Consider the following 16,696-nt stretch of genomic DNA (forward strand, 5'->3'; position numbering starts at 1 on the left):
AAATTATTCGGTCAGATATCATTTATTTAAAAAAAGAATTATTTATATTACACGATATACACGATTATAAAGCAATTCAAAAACGAAATGTTGTCTGTAAACATATTATCGAATTTGATTGATTGATAATGGGTTTATACTCTGGAGAATGTTTTATAAAAAATAATTATATATAATATATTATAACATAAATATTATGTATATTATATGTATATATAATAAATAATATATTCGTTATAACTTTCTTTATTTTTTACTTGTTCCTACTACAGAGCTCTGGTTTTTCGATGTAAGGGTGATAAGTATTTGTATATCTACAATGTACACTTTGGTGTAGTGTTAAATACGCATTTCATAATCGTTTATGAATTCAATTAGTATATATATAAATATAATATATACTACGGAAAGATAACGAAGAGTTTTTCATAATTAATTATTAAGACAGATGGATAGAATATAATGTATGTCTGCCTCGTAAACCATAAGCACACTTTAGTTCTAACAGATGAGTCCATTGTAATACGACAGAGATGTTCAATATTAAACTATATATATAGGTTTTCACATTACTTATAAATATAAGTAATGACTTAATACGCTTTACTTCTAGAATAAGAGGTGGTTGCTACATACAATACATATACAATTTTTAATAAAATTATACATTAACTATTAGATTGGTATATACTAGTATGTTATACTAGCTTTTCGTAAAAACTAATAGTAATTTTACAAATGCGAAATGGATTCATATTCTATGACAATTTAAAATTTCTTGCAAATCAAAAGATTATTAAATAAATATGGATAGTAAGCAAAATGACTAATATAAACAATTATTTATTAATTAAATTAATTAAAACTAAAAATTTATTTCAAAATAATTTATTTCTTATCTTTGAATCTTAATAATATAATTTTTCATATATATTTCTTTTAACACTTAACTTCTAAGCTCTTTTCTTTTTCGACAATGTTGTATGGGAACAACTCTTTTGAAAGATACTTTGAGTAAAAATAAGTAAAAATTAAAAATCATAAAATATAATATATAAATTAAAAACAAGAAAAAAATAGTTCAACATTACTAAATAAATATAAAATTTGCTTATTTTTAATATTTGCAAATATACATAATAGTTATATATGAATATTATGAATTATGAAAAATTAATATTTAAAAAAACTAATGTAGTTTTGCTATTTAATTGATATATTAAAGCTTTGATGTGCGTTTATAAATAAGTAAAATTTTTATAATGAATATAAGTAAATATTAAAAGACCCTCTCTTAAGTTCTTCGTATAACTAGAATTAATTAGAGGAAATAATAACATATTTGACAACAGACAATTAAACATGTAAAATTCATTATTAAACATATTACGAGTGTAGATGCAGTTTTCAAGTAAAAATTTCACTAAATTTTAATTTTATGCCATTAAGCGTTTACACTTCTCTGAAGTGTTCAATTACATTTTAGTTGAGAAATATGTATTCTTGTCAGTAGCAGTACATATAGTAAGTTATTTTTAGAAAAGTAGGCTGATTTTAGTTCTCAATGGTGTAGAATATCGTGATCATAGTATATATTGTGTGCTAGTAAAAATTGTGTGCTAGTATACTAAAATATAAATACATTGAAATCGTTATTATATGGAGCCTCTTCTAAACAGACATCCCTGTTAACGTAGCAAGGACTCTTGTCTTTTATACGGGTCCACAGTTTTCCGAAAATCAAGTCCATCTGTTCAAATCAAAATCTAAATTTAAATATAAAAGAAGCTATTAAATTAGTATTTATACTTAATTAGATCCTATTATGTTGTTATTTCATTGAGATAAGTTAGGTTGGTATAATTAGCAACCTATGAAATCTATCTTGTTTTATCTCATGAAAAATTATTTTGTGTAATGTTCTATGAACGTTGCTTGTCATATAAAGTGTTCACTACTGTTAACTCTCCATAATATACAGTGCCTTCGAAAGTCACAACTTATTTATTGTTACTGCTATTGCATTTGTAATGCTCAAACATTAGCTGTTCGTGACTGTGCGTCCATTTATGAACTATCCATTGATGAAATATCTACTGATGAACTATTGTATCGGATCTATGCAAAATTACCGAAGGATTTCTTTCAGTTTAGCTGCATCCATATCGCAGGTCATATTTTCCAGATCGTTGTGTTCACTCTTATATATCTGGAACAATTCTTTGTAAAAAATTCTTCTCTTTTATTGTAAAAGAGCAGAGCATTTATGTCTCCAAGGTTATGTTTCTGTCTCTTCCGTACATATGTAATTAGCATTCGTTAGTTGTCGGAAGCTCTATTCACATCTTATACTTCTTTTGAAGGACGTGATCGGTTATCACTACTATCATTGTTTTTATCATTGTCTGATTTGTTCAGATTTTGGAAACATTTGCTCTTCATTTCTGAAGTTCAGGAAGAATAGTTTTTTTTACATCGAGATCGTTCCTAAGTGAACCACTCGTGGTTAGACCTATTAGTAAAGTTGGATTTGACTTATAAACTTATAAACTGATATTTGTTGACTTCAAAATTTGGCTTCGTTCCATTTGGTTGTCTTTGGAGTTTATTTAGCTAAGCTTAGTTTAAAAACAAGAAACTAGTTTTGTAGCATTTCAATATGCATTTAGAATCATTTATAAAAAAAAAAATGTATTAGTTCAGTTAGTGCCAAATACAAAGACTCATTTAAGGGTGAATTTTTGAAAATTAATTCAAAGTTCATATGAAAAATTTTGATTGACAAAACTCAATTATGTTATATCTAGTGTAAAATGATCGGAAATATTTTAAAAGGGACTTGAATCATAAAAATCTTTTATATGCCAATGCGTTTAATAGATATTATAACGTAAAGATTTCTATGCAGCTCAACCCAAATTTTATTATTAACATCTAGGAGGATATTTCATGGATCATAAGAATTCAAGACTAAGAAAGATAGATTCTATGTACTGTCTTTCATTAAAGAAATCGGACTTGGAGAAACACTCTAATCCAACTAAGGTCACAGTGACTACCCCTTTTCAAAAAATAATAATAATAACTCTAATATTATGCTATCCGCAATTGTCTTAAACGATCCGTGGTTTTTAATAAACGTGATCCTCTTAGATGTTGTTGTTGTGGTAGTCCACAGAAATCTGGAAAGCAGATAACTTGATAAAAATCACACGACGAACACATGGGTTGGAATGTGTATGGGTAAAGGTTGAGTTAGGATGAGGGATTATGCAGTGGGAGTACGGATGGGTGCGTGTTAAATTTAAATCAACCTGGGTCAAGATGGAGAAACCTTGAAAAAGTTCCAAAAACGACCGGGTCTACAACTCAGAGCCACTCTTCAACCACGACGATCAAGTGCTATTTACCACCCCCAAAGGGATTCTACAAGCAGGTATATGTTTGTATTGACATTCTTCATATATATCTTGTTTGATGGTTTTGTTTTGTTTCATATTTTATGTCTATTTTCAAGATGATAGAATGATATTCTATTTTCGCACAGTTTTACATTTTTGCAGAGAATGTGAAGACGTTTTTAAATTCATTTTACGGGAAACTGCATACATTTATCTCCGAACAGTTTTAAATTTGAAATTTATACACATTCTAAATAGTATAATTTTAAATATTTTCATATCTCTGCATCTAAAAGTTTTAAATTTACCACGAAAATAGAAAGCTGCATCTCACAATTTATTAATATTAAAATGAAAATTAAAACAGTCATATTATTTCAAGTACATAATGTTACTTCTAAAGCACTTATCTCGATCTTAATCTTATACTTATATTCTGTATAAAATTATATAAAATTACATTATATAGTAATCTATAATATATATATATTTTTTTTTTCAATGTATAATAGAGTAAAAAAAATTTAAAGCAATATCAGTGCTTGAATCGTGGAAGGTCAAAATCTTTGTCGTCACTTATTTCGATTTTGATACTAGAAAAATGATTCGGAAATTTTAGCCAATCCTCTTATACACTTTCCCTTCCACTTCGAAGCCCTCGCTTACATGAGCTTATCTACCTTAAAATATAAAATATTTATTTACTATATGTTTCTTTAGAATTTTTACTATATAGATAAATGTATGTCGTAAATACTTTAAAGCTACGTTAAAGAAAAATCAATCAAATTAATATATATATATAAAAAAAATTAATATTTTAAATATAATTGAAAAACTATAATAAAAATTTATATTACAAATCGTTAGTAATATAAAGAGAAATGATAAGCGTAACAAAACATATTATTAAATGCATATTTAATAAAATATTAAATTATATACAAAACAATGTCAGAACAAAGAAAAAATAATTATGTTTGAAATATATGTAATTGGTGTCTAGTCTTGTTTTAAGACTTTAAATGTAAGAATTTTAATGAAAAAAAAATTAAATTTGAAATTCATTTCGAATTAAGACAGGCAAGAAATAAAAATTTATAAATTTATTATATTAAAAACAAAAAGTAAAAATAATTTACTTTTATAAAAACGAAAATGCTGGACATTTTCTTTAAAAAAATTAAGAACACACACAAATGCAGTTCAACAAATACTAATAAAACCCACAAGCAATGCACACAGCAATAGCTACATTATCATATTTACATATAAACATTTATTAAAAACAATATTAAAACAATATTAAAAAAAAAAGAAATTATTTGGAAATTTATGAAAATCTATATGAAATTTATTTCTTCGCAATTAATAAGCAAAATTAAAAATAAAAAATTCTATAAAAAATTTTGTGCAAAAATAGGTTAAAAAAATGTATGTAAATTTTGTTGTTGTGTTGTAATTTCATTAAAAAAAAGAAAAAACTAAAAAATTATATTAAATTAAAAATTATTATCTTAATATATATTTAAAAAGAAAAATAAATTGAAAAAAGTGTAGACACTGCAAGCGAAAATAATTTAATTAATTATAAGTTTAACAAAATAAAATTCATAAGATTATAAAAAAAATTAATTAGAAATAATCAATAAAAAGTTAAATAAAAATTAAATAATAAAGATTGCATTCATTTTAATAGTTTTAAATAATTTTTAGAATTTCGTTTATAATTTTTATTATAATTTATTTAGCTTTCATAAATAAATTATCAATTGCCAAAATTTATTTATAAAGCAGAAATTTCAAAAAAGTAAATATTAAAGCATTTTTAAATTAAAATAATTTTGTGCTACAATTTACATAAAAAAAAAATCAAATTGTTACAAAAACAAAAAAAAAAAGAAAACGGAATTTTTAATAAAATTTATAAATATAAATTAAATCAAATGAGAAAGCAAAGGCAAATTAAATTAGTAAATTTAATGGACGAATTAATAAAAATTTTAATAAATATTTCAAAAATTTGTTTTATTTGTAATTTTATTTAAAATGAAATTTAAAATATTTTTTTTATATAACGTACGAAATAGGCCCACTGTCTTCAGACCCGAAACCACTTTTGCACACATACAGAAAGACGAGAAGAAGCAAAGAAAGGGATACTGGAGCAATATCTGTTAGATCTAGCACAATCGAGATCGCTAGAATACTGCGGGAAGTTTGACAGCGTACTGTGGGTAAAATTAACATCTAGAAACTTACTCTAATGGAATGAGAATAGAATGAGATCGTAAAATACGTGCTAGGAGCTTGCGGTTTAACTTTAGCTGAGTTAGCATATTAGATTACGATTTTGATCCATAAACTAAAAAAAACACCTAGGAAGGCAACTTTAATGGGATACAGAAATAAGTTTCAAAGAAGTAGGTTTAATACTAAAATTTATCGCGAAAATCACACTTGCATAACTACACTAAATACATGAAGCGGTTATAAAAGATCTTAATTAATTATCCAACTTATAATATTTAATCCATTTATTCCTAAGTGAAACATAGGGTCTTAACAAATAGTTTCCATTGAACTATATCTAATGCAAGACGTTTTGTTTCACTTCAGGTCCTTCAAGTGTTTCATAATTCGATGAATCCAACTTAATAATAATAAAAATTCGTTGTATTAACAAAGCTCGGCTAACGAGCTCGGTAATCTAGTAACAATCCAATGCGATATTATTATTAAGTGGGTAATCGCGGTTTAGATGGTGTATTGTGTTAAGCCTATTTGTATCAACCGAACGTTAAGCTTTTCATAAAGTTGATCATTTTGACGGTTTCGTAATGTTCTATATATTATTTAGAGCAAAAGTGTTGTCACAATGACAGGAAGGTTCATTTCTTTCAGAGAGGTCCATTTCTTTGAAATGGCACCGTAAAACATTTGTCAAAAACCCTGAGATAATGCTCACATTATCTCAGCTCAGTATAAGCAATCGATTAGAGACTGTCTGAGATTAGTTGATGAGTCTCTTTGTCTTTTCTTGGCATTTACCTACATTTCAGTAAAGTTTTTAAATTAATGAAAGATCAGTAACTGAATTTGTCCACAATTAACCGTTGTGTTGTTGTAATTGTAAATCAGTTTGGTTTGCATTGTTACACTATTACTGAGCTCGCTACTCGTGTTTAAATGAGCACTATTATACTTTTTTCTTATATATTATTATAAAAACAGATAAACATATAGTCTCATACCAATATACTATATTGTTTAACAAGTTCGCGGATTAGACTTTTACTAGTAAAAATGAGATTTCTCAATACAAATTTTCCCAATCCTATACACTAATGCTAATGGTCCTTCGATTTATGAATCACTTCTATATAGTCTTTGTTCGGCAATGAAATATAGCAGCTACTACCTCTTCGTATAATAAAAATCGTTTTTCGCAAAAGAAATTTATAGGAATGATGTATAAGAAGGGCTAAAAATCTGGCGAATAGTCACAACATTTTGTAGTCTATTTCACTGATTTTCCCGACGGTAGACTGCAGACTGTACGTCTATATTATGTGAGCAACAGATGAATTGTCTTGATAGGATATAAATTTTTACTTCCGTAAGCTGAGAACTGATTTCGCAACCGTAACTTAAGCTTCAATATTGACTTCAGTTGTCAACTCTATTGGTTTTATTCATATTCATCCCTATTCTGAATGAAATGGGAATGGCAGTTTTTTTCTATTCTCCCATTTCCCTTATTCCCTGGGAATATTCAGAATAGGGATGATTATTAACTTAGTTTTGAGACTTAAGTTAGGACTCTTCAAATCAGCCCTGCGTTTTTTTAAACAAATTTTTGCATTCAGTTGGTTTAAAAAGTTGTAAGAATAAACTGAGTTTATTGTATAACCACGTCTGAGATCATTTAAGAACGAAATTTCTTTGTGCACTAAAGAAAACAGACGCTAGCCGATTTGTGGAAAAATTGCTCACGTTTTCTAAGAACTGTAGCTCAGTTAGCTTATGGAACTTGTTTCGAAGAATTTCGTCTTCATCATCACTAAGTGTTAAGGGATTATATATGTATATATACATACATACTTCATATATGTCATAAAAGCTTCTCTATATATTTTTATGTAGTAATTATAATTAATACTAGTATTAACTATAAGATAAGCATATAGCAGTAACAGTATTCAGATCTACCGAGTAATTTTTTAAAATGATAAACTATGTGTAAACTTAACTCTTAAATACTTTTTCCGTAATATTTATGGATTATTAATTTTTAGATATATTTTTTTCTTTCCAATTTTATTATAAGAACAAAAAGAATTATTTTTTTACCGAGTAATAAAAAATATTCTAAAATTCAAGGCCTTAACTCGATATTAACCCAGTAACGTGATAATTTCATTAAAATCCAATAAATAGAACTGTTTGCTGAGTTCCCTTATTATTATTAAGGAGTTTGTTGTTGTTACTAGGTCGAAGCCCAAATTGACTTTGGAATCAAGTTTCTATTAAGATGAGAAAACTTACATAGCATAGTAAAAAAGCGATAAATGAGGTTATATCAAAATATTGGATCCAAATAAAGTAATTTTCCCACCTCAATAGCACAGAGCTATAGAGCTGATTAAAATTTGAGTGTGTATATCAGCATGGAAATAGATGGACTATATCACGAAGGCCAGTGTTGCAGTTGGTACATATATTATGGACAGACGTCTTTATGTGTGACTAGTAACTGTTTAGCATATGCTATATCCAGACCTCAACAACATAATCTTAGTTGTTTTTATTACTTTCTCTAAAATTACTTTTACTAATTTTAAAATGTTTGTAAATAACAAAATCTTTCCTCTAAGATTTAGGGAAGAAATTTTTATTTTAAAATTGTCAGTACCACAAAACTATATACTAATCCATTAAAAAGAAAAAAATGTATAAAACCCGAAATTAGTATAAAACGATGTAATTTTTATTATTTTTTATTTAAAAACGTTTTGTTTCCATTGATCTTTCTAAATAATTTTAATGTACTTCTATAGAATGTTCGGTATATTTTTAAATTAATTTTTATATTAGAGCAATGTTAATAATTGCTTTTAAAATACATCGATATAAATTTAAATATTCAGGAAATGTAAACATGTAAACATGTAAAATGTAAACAAACTTGTTCTTAAGTGTTGTCGCTTATGATGTTACTAATTAACATATACGTAATTAATTTCGACAAAATGTTTAAATTATTTTTTCATTTTTATATAATTTAAAATATAGACTATAAATCTAACTGTATAAGTCATCATCCCCACTATCACCGGGTGGATTTAAGGGTGTGCTTGAACCAGCACCTGTGGAGCTACTGGTAGCGCCAGGGAATCTAAATATAGTAGATAATAAAATTTTTATTTCCATACATACATAGATAAGCGTTAAGAATTTTACCTGAAATTTTGTCCGAAACCACGGGATTGTTGTAACGTCTGTGCAAACATTTCGTATTTTCTAATGTCATTGTCAGAGACAGAACGACGTGCGAATTTCATGGCGTCCTCAAAATGAGCACGTGTAATTTCAGGAACTGGATCATCTTCGTCCATCTGTTTGTCATCAATATAATTTTAATTATTATGTATCATATAGTGTAATATATTACTTACATCCATAGCTGAGTTTTGATTTTCAGCGCGTTCTTTTTCGCGTCGGATTTCAGCTTCGATGGCCTGACGAATGGCTAATTTACAAGCACGTTGACAAATTTCAGTTAAATCGGCACCTGAAAAGCCTTGGGTTACTTTAGCAATATAAGTAAGATCAACTTCCTTAGCCAATGGTGATTTGCGCAAATTTGCTTTTAATATAGCTTCACGTGACTTTTCGTCGGGTAATGGTATATAAATAAGTTGATCTAAACGTCCAGGACGTAAGATGGCTGGATCAATAATATCGGGCCGGTTGGTTGCACCAATAATGAATACATTTTTCTTAGCGCCCATGCCATCCATTTCAGTTAGAATCTGATTAATGACGCGATCAGCTGCACCACCTGCATCTCCTACGTTACCGCCACGAGCTTTGGCAATTGAGTCCAGCTCATCAAAGAACAATACGCATGGTGCTGCTGAACGTGCTTTATCGAAAATATCACGTACATTTGCTTCAGATTCACCAAACCACATAGTTAACAATTCAGGACCCTTAACGGATATAAAATTAGCTTGACATTCATTTGCTATAGCTTTAGCTAGCAGTGTTTTACCTAAAAAAGCAAATATATTAATATATTAATTGAATTACCTCTATGATAGATATAAAACTATCTAACTGAAAATATATAAACAAACTTACCGCAACCAGGCGGTCCATAGAAGAGTACACCACGGCTTGGTTGCATACCAAATTTCAAGAACTTATCTGGATGTTCAACTGGATATTGCACCAATTCCTGCAATTCTTTCTTCACATTTTCTAAGCCACCAATGTCATGCCATGTAGTATTTGGTACCTCAACAACAGTTTCGCGTAATGCTGAAGGACTTGATTTGGTCATAGCATATCGGAAGTTCTCCATTGTAACGGCGAGAGAAGCCAAAACTTCAGCATCAATCTTATCGTCCTCCAAATCTATCAGATCCATCTTTTCTCTAATTTGTTGCAAAGCAGCTTCAGAACATAAGGACGCCAAATCGGCACCAACATGTCCATGAGACTCAGCAGCAATCTGCTCCAAGTCGACGTCATCGGCTAATTTCATATTTTTAGTATGAATGCGTAAGACTTCCAAGCGGCCAGTAGCGTCCGGTATGCCAATATCGATTTCGCGATCAAAACGACCAAATCTACGCAACGCAGGATCAATTGAATTTGGACGATTTGTTGCTGCCATTACAATCAAATGTGAACTCTTCTTCATGCCATCCATCAAAGTCAGTAATTGTGACACAATACGACGTTCTACTTCACCGTGTGTCTTGTCGCGTTTTGGTGCAATAGCGTCTATCTCATCAATGAAAATAATTGCAGGTGAATTTTTCTCTGCCTCTTCAAAAGCTTTACGTAAATTCGATTCAGATTCACCAGCTAACTTAGACATAATTTCGGGCCCATTTATTAGGAAGAAGAATGCGCCTGTCTCATTGGCAACAGCACGCGCTATTAGAGTTTTGCCTGTACCAGGTGGACCGTACATAAGTATACCACGTGGTGGTTTAACACCAATCGCTTTGAACAAAGATGGATGTCGCAATGGTAATTCTACCATTTCCTTAATTTGTGCCAATTGCTTACGGCAGCCACCAATATCATCATAACCTACTGCATTCAAGGATTCTTCCTCTTCCTTTGAGTTTGAAGAAAAATAAATTAATAAAATTAAAACGAATTGTTTTGAATTCAAAACTTACTTCACGTTTAATTGGATCGCCATCACAAAATATAACTGTTTCAGGCGCTACAATGCAATAAGGTTCCGGATCAGTTAGTACTACTTTAAATTCGATCGGACGCATAGCCGCACGAACTATAAAATTGTCACCCATATGTATGGGCCTATAAGCCTCGAGAAAATATGGTTTTAAGTAAATTTCGAATAGATTGCCAGTAACGCCTTCAGTAGTGTCATCAATTGGTAAGATACGTACTCGTTTGCCGTACTTTACATCTGGACAAGACTGAATAGAAACAACATCGGATAAATGTACACATAAATTGTTACGCACAACACGATTCATCCGTATTTTCTCATCGGGACAATTTTCGTCGGAAAGTACAATACAAACGGTTTCTTTTCGACGCTTGCCTTTAAGAATGACAGTATCTCCACGGAACAACTGTAATTCATCCATCTTCGACTAAATAAACAAACAGTAATCGTTAGCATAAAATCTTTTCGCTTATGTTTTATTTGTTGGACTGAAGATACTAATCTATTAATATTTTCTATATAATACTTAAAAAAAATGAATATAATAAAATTGTATGTATAGGGAGGTTTAATATAGCTGTAATTAACTATAAACTGGTTTAACTTTTGAACTGTTGGCAACACGGCTTAAATATTTTGCTTAATGATCAGAAGGAATAAAAAAATTTATTTTGCAGCAGAAGGGATTCGGAAAGTTAAGGTTTGAATTGATTCGATCAAAATTCGAGCCTAAGTGGATCCCTTAGGGCTTGCCGGTATAACCTTAAATAACCTAACCCAAAAATTCTCTACGCTGCATGCATAAGTCATGCAAAAATTTCGATCATTTGGGCGTTCATAACAATCGTTTATCGGCGCAAGGACTGCGGTGTCAAGTTTAATACGAAAGTTTATTTGGAAAGTGTTTCTATTCTATAAAATTGTTGTCAACCAAGTACATTGCTGAGAGAATGAATGTTATAACAAATTTTTGCAGTGTCATATAAACCAACCAACAATAGTTGAGTCACGTCACACATTTCATTTCACGTGTACAATGACATCTAAAGTATTTAGTTGCAAGCTCGTTTGATATCTTCGTATATGGACAGTTTACAAACCATATTTAGCAATAAATAATACTTTTCATTAAATGTTTAAGAAAGTCTTTGGTGAATGAATGCAGATTCACTAGGTTTACATACGTCTTACGGTTTTACTCGTTTGTAAACCGATCAAGAGCCGAAGTCCGTGCTTAAGTATACCATATGGAAATTTTTGCAATGACTTGGACAAGTTCAATTGTGTTGCTTATTTTTTTGTTATTGATTTAAAAAAATATAATTTAAAATAAAAAAATTTACATCTATGAAAAACTACAGTTCAATTACCACACCCAACTTTATAAATTAGAACCCTGCTATAATAAAATCTGTAATAGGTGTAATATTAAATAGATTGTTTATAATAGATAAAAATAAAAATATAGAGCTAAAAATAACATGTATTAATTTAGTATAGCTTTTTAAGGAAATAATAATTGAAATAATTAAAAATTAACAAAAGAAATTAAAAATATGTTTAGAAGAAGTTATAAGACTAACCTGCGATAACGACACCACTGAGTTGTCATCGTTCAGAGCTTCTTCAACAATTAAACGATTTGGGCGATCTTTACGTTTCAGAATGGCAGTAGCTAAGTCCTCACTGAAAAATATATAAATATATTATTTCACAACTGCACAGTACGAATTGTATGAATATATTATGAATATTTAGGACATTCACGTTTGATTCATTAGGTAGCCACGACTGCTGGTGGGCATATCCTCATTTGGATGTTTTGGTACGCCTTTTTTCTTTTTTTCATTTTGTTTGAAACGTGAAACATAATCAGAAACAGCAAAGGCATCATCTTCGTCCATTGGCTCAGAATGATTAAAAGGATTTCCCCTACCAGGCATTGTTAGGCTTGGTTTGTACAATTTTTTTAATATCGACTAATTTGACATATTATTTGTTACTTGAAAAATAAATAATAATTAAAATTTATTCTAGCAAAAAATACTTTTAATATTCGTAGTTTTCAATAGTTTTTTTTTGAAATGTTAAATGTCAAATAAAAATTTACTCAGTATTGTGTCAATGATAATTACAAAAAGAAATGGCGTACTGAGACGCAACGCTATAATTAAAATAAAAATTTTACAATTTTGTTTTAAATGAATTTTAGTGATGTTTTACATTGCTTAAATTATGTTTTGTCTTGATTAGATGGTTTTAAAAAATTTACAAAGGAAAAAAAATTTTTTCTTTAACTTTACACTTTAGTTTCATTGAATGACAACGCGAAAATTGAAGCTGGCAGCTGTATTCATAGGGTAAATTGTTGTTGCACCATTGTCGGCTTTTTTTCTCTCTATATATCTCTGATATTTCTTACCTTTTTGATTCAGCCATTATATAATATTGTTATTATAGTTTTATATATAATTTTTAGATATTTTTTACACTTAAGTTAACACACTGTTCACTTGATATAATTAGGCAATAATACACGATAGTAGCAACGACCCAAATCAAGCAAAACCAACACGAATATACCTCGACTCGTTCTGTGCGCTGAGTCAAATGTATCGCAGTGCTACCAACTCCATAAGTTGAATTCAATTTTGTTAATGTCATGTTAGTGGTGAATAAAATTTTGGTGATTCAATGCTATGTTCAATAAACATTTCATTACTGAATACATTTTGACAATAGTATGTTTGGAATATATGCGATGGAGCGTTGTAATTTAGAAATTAATATAAAATTGAAATTGCTTAAAGTTTTGTTGTGCTATTTTTAATATTATTATATTGTTTCATTTGGCTTTTATTATATATAAGTGTTGAATTTATGAATACATCTATCGATAATTTATTGTTAGTTCTAAGTTTATTTTTATTTTTAGAAGATTCAATAAAAACAAAAAGTAAAATAAAAAAAAAAAAATAATTTTTTCCAATCAAATATAAATATAAATTCAAATCAAAATTTTTATTTGTTTATTTACTTATTTGTATTTATATACAAGCAATTTTTAAAATTTAACACAAATATTGTAATGAAACTCATTGGAATATATTTGTTAAATTTGATATTTTTAATAATATATATATTACAATAATATAAATTTATATAATATAATATTATTATAATACACATATAAACACATTATGGCCATGTGAAAATTCGAATAAATTGATTTTCTAGGGATTTTCACTGTACTTTTGTAAATATTTATTTATTTATTTATTTATTGCACTTATTTATTAATTTTGGTTAAAAGTTTTCAAATTTATTTATTTATTTATTAAACATCTTTAAATATTTTCACAATGATAACACCTAATTTACATAATTTAATTTACCCTACTCGAAATACTGGTAAATACCAACATTCGCTGCCATACCGATATAATTTACTATTTTCCTCTATTTACCATCAATTTACTCAAACTCAAACAAATTGTCACCACATATGAAAATTATTCAATACTAAAATATATAGGCGAAGTGAATTAATTAAATTTATATTGATGTTGATATATGTGAAATATATATAGCAATATATATGTCTATATTGAAAAATAAAGAATAGAAAATAAAATATTATATACTATACCGATTTACTGTTACTGTTACAATTATTTATATTGTGTTCCGTTTTTTTTTTAATAAACATATTATAAACCTTTTATATACAAATAATAATTATGTTTTTGGTTGCATTTCCATTTAACTTGTTAAATATTGTTAAGTGAACACCATTTTTTAATTAATGCAACTTTTTAGTTGAAAATATAATAAAGATTCTATTGTCAAGTTTAAATATAAATGCCATAAATTTTGTTTTTTTATAACTTTTGTAAACCTGTTCAATACACACAAACTAAATAAAATAAATCTGTATCTAAATATGTAAATAAATCTGTAATAAATCTGGATTTAATCTAAATTTACTCTCGAATGTCAAATTGATTGGTCAATATTTTTAGAGTTATCTAACAAATTTGTAATAGTTTTGTAGACATTTATATTATTATTAGTGTAATCTTGCTACTCAGGCAAAATATCTAGAGTGTTATAAATTAACCTCGAGTGTTATACATTTCGCTTGAGGTTTATCAATCGTGAATGAAAATTACACTAAAAGTTTATTAAAAGACCATCTCGAATGAAAAAATTACTCCAGATTTAGGAATCGAAAACGGCAAACGAAAAAAAAAAAAATAAACTAAATTATTTTTAAGTTTCATTACAAATTTTTTATGTAAGAAAATAAATATTTAAAATAAAATTATTATAAAAATGATCATGTATATTAAGTAGTACGTCACTATAAATTTAACAACAAATTATTTACATTAATTTTAAGTTACAAATTAAAAAAAAATGTAATTTAAATGTAAATATCATAAAATAATAGCAATTTGTGGTTTAATATTTCGAAGCGGGGTTCACATTCGTAGACCTCATTGAAAACTACTTAATAATTCTTTTATTGGTTTTTTATGTATATATAATATGTGCCAATTATCCGTAACATTATAACTTAATTTTTTATGCTTTGCCCATAAAAAATAAATTATTTACTTTGAAAGTATTACACTTTTACTAAATAAAATTGTGCAAATTGCAAACTCATCGAATTTGACTCAGATTACAAAATATGGCAAAATCTTGAGAAGATTTAAGAGATATGAAGCAATAAAAAATTTTAATGAATTAAATTGTTGTAACATTGTAAATTGAACTCAAGCAAATATTATTGTATAAATCAAATTTAGATTTTATTATTTGCAGAAAATTTTTTATTTTAAACTTAATTTAAACATTTTATTTGAACTTTTCAACTGTGAGCAATGATTAACAAATATCTTTTCATTGTGCACTTGAAGGTCGCTAACGTTTATGTATTTTGTAAATTTATAAATTTTAAAAATCATTTCAATTGCTACGTTTTTATTAAACACATATTCGATAAGATTGTAATACATAAACTTTATTAACTAATATTGTAGTTACATGATAGAAATGATATTTTTGTGTAAAAATGTTTTTTAAAAAATATTATTTAAACAATAATATGTCGTTGTATGTTCTATGCAGTGGTGAAATAATTAATTTTCCACCAACTCACCAATTCTGTTCAGAATTTGAATTAAAATAAAGTCATGCAATCATAATTAAATATAAATATTATGTATAATAATTATAAATAATTTTTTACCTAAACAAATTAATATTGTTTCAATTTAAGTTATTGTATCAATAATATCAAAAGTGAAAGTAAATATTTGGGCATTATTTGTGTTTTTTTCTGCTTTATTCGGTTTTGTTCATTAAATCTTTTTTGTTGAACATGAGAAAAGAAATTTATTAACATTTAAATGTTAATCAATTTTTGTTAAAAAAATATTACCATATAAAGGCTTTTTTTACATGAGAATGATATAATTTTTTATTTTGGTTAACATAATTTTTGCAAAATTTTTATTATTGTTTAAGATAATTAATTTTTTTATGATTTATTTGCATCAATATATGATATTATAAATGTTGCGGTTATGATATTAAGTGAATTAATTTTAGTGATGAAGTTATAGCTTCTTTTGGTATTATTGTTATATATATATATATATATATATATTATATGTTATTATATATTATAATTATTATAAAGTTCGTGTACTTAGAATTTACTTTTACTTAAATATGAGATTATCATTATATTCGACTTCCCTGATGGCATGATACTTATATATTAGAACTACGGTGTATGGGGTTTGGACTTAAAACCCTTAGTCGTTTTCTGATCTGTAAACAC

General features: G+C 27.4%; 1 protein-coding gene across 3 annotated transcripts; it reads right to left on the reverse strand.

Moving 5' to 3' along the window:
- Nucleotides 1-3,912: 3,912 nt before the first annotated feature.
- Nucleotides 3,913-13,461, reverse strand: LOC119677804 (transitional endoplasmic reticulum ATPase TER94). Of its 3 annotated transcripts, none has more exons than XM_038089326.1 (7): nt 12,610-12,857; nt 12,426-12,528; nt 10,823-11,269; nt 9,768-10,758; nt 9,080-9,678; nt 8,865-9,019; nt 3,913-4,081 (listed from the first exon to the last, which is right to left on the reverse strand). In XM_038089326.1, exons 1-7 carry the CDS (start codon nt 12,783-12,785, stop codon nt 4,078-4,080), a joined length of 2,475 nt encoding a protein of 824 aa, XP_037945254.1. In that variant the 5' UTR covers nt 12,786-12,857; the 3' UTR covers nt 3,913-4,077. The 3 variants fall into 3 exon arrangements, with proteins under 3 accessions (XP_037945254.1, XP_037945255.1, XP_037945253.1); XM_038089327.1 differs by lacking the exons at nt 3,913-4,081; nt 12,610-12,857 and adding exons at nt 8,640-8,799; nt 13,265-13,461; XM_038089325.1 differs by lacking the exon at nt 3,913-4,081 and adding an exon at nt 8,640-8,799.
- Nucleotides 13,462-16,696: the final 3,235 nt, after the last annotated feature.

The sequence above is a fragment of the Teleopsis dalmanni genome, chromosome 2, assembly GCF_002237135.1.
Source record: "Teleopsis dalmanni isolate 2A chromosome 2, ASM223713v2, whole genome shotgun sequence".
Taxonomy (NCBI): Eukaryota; Metazoa; Arthropoda; class Insecta; order Diptera; family Diopsidae; genus Teleopsis; species Teleopsis dalmanni.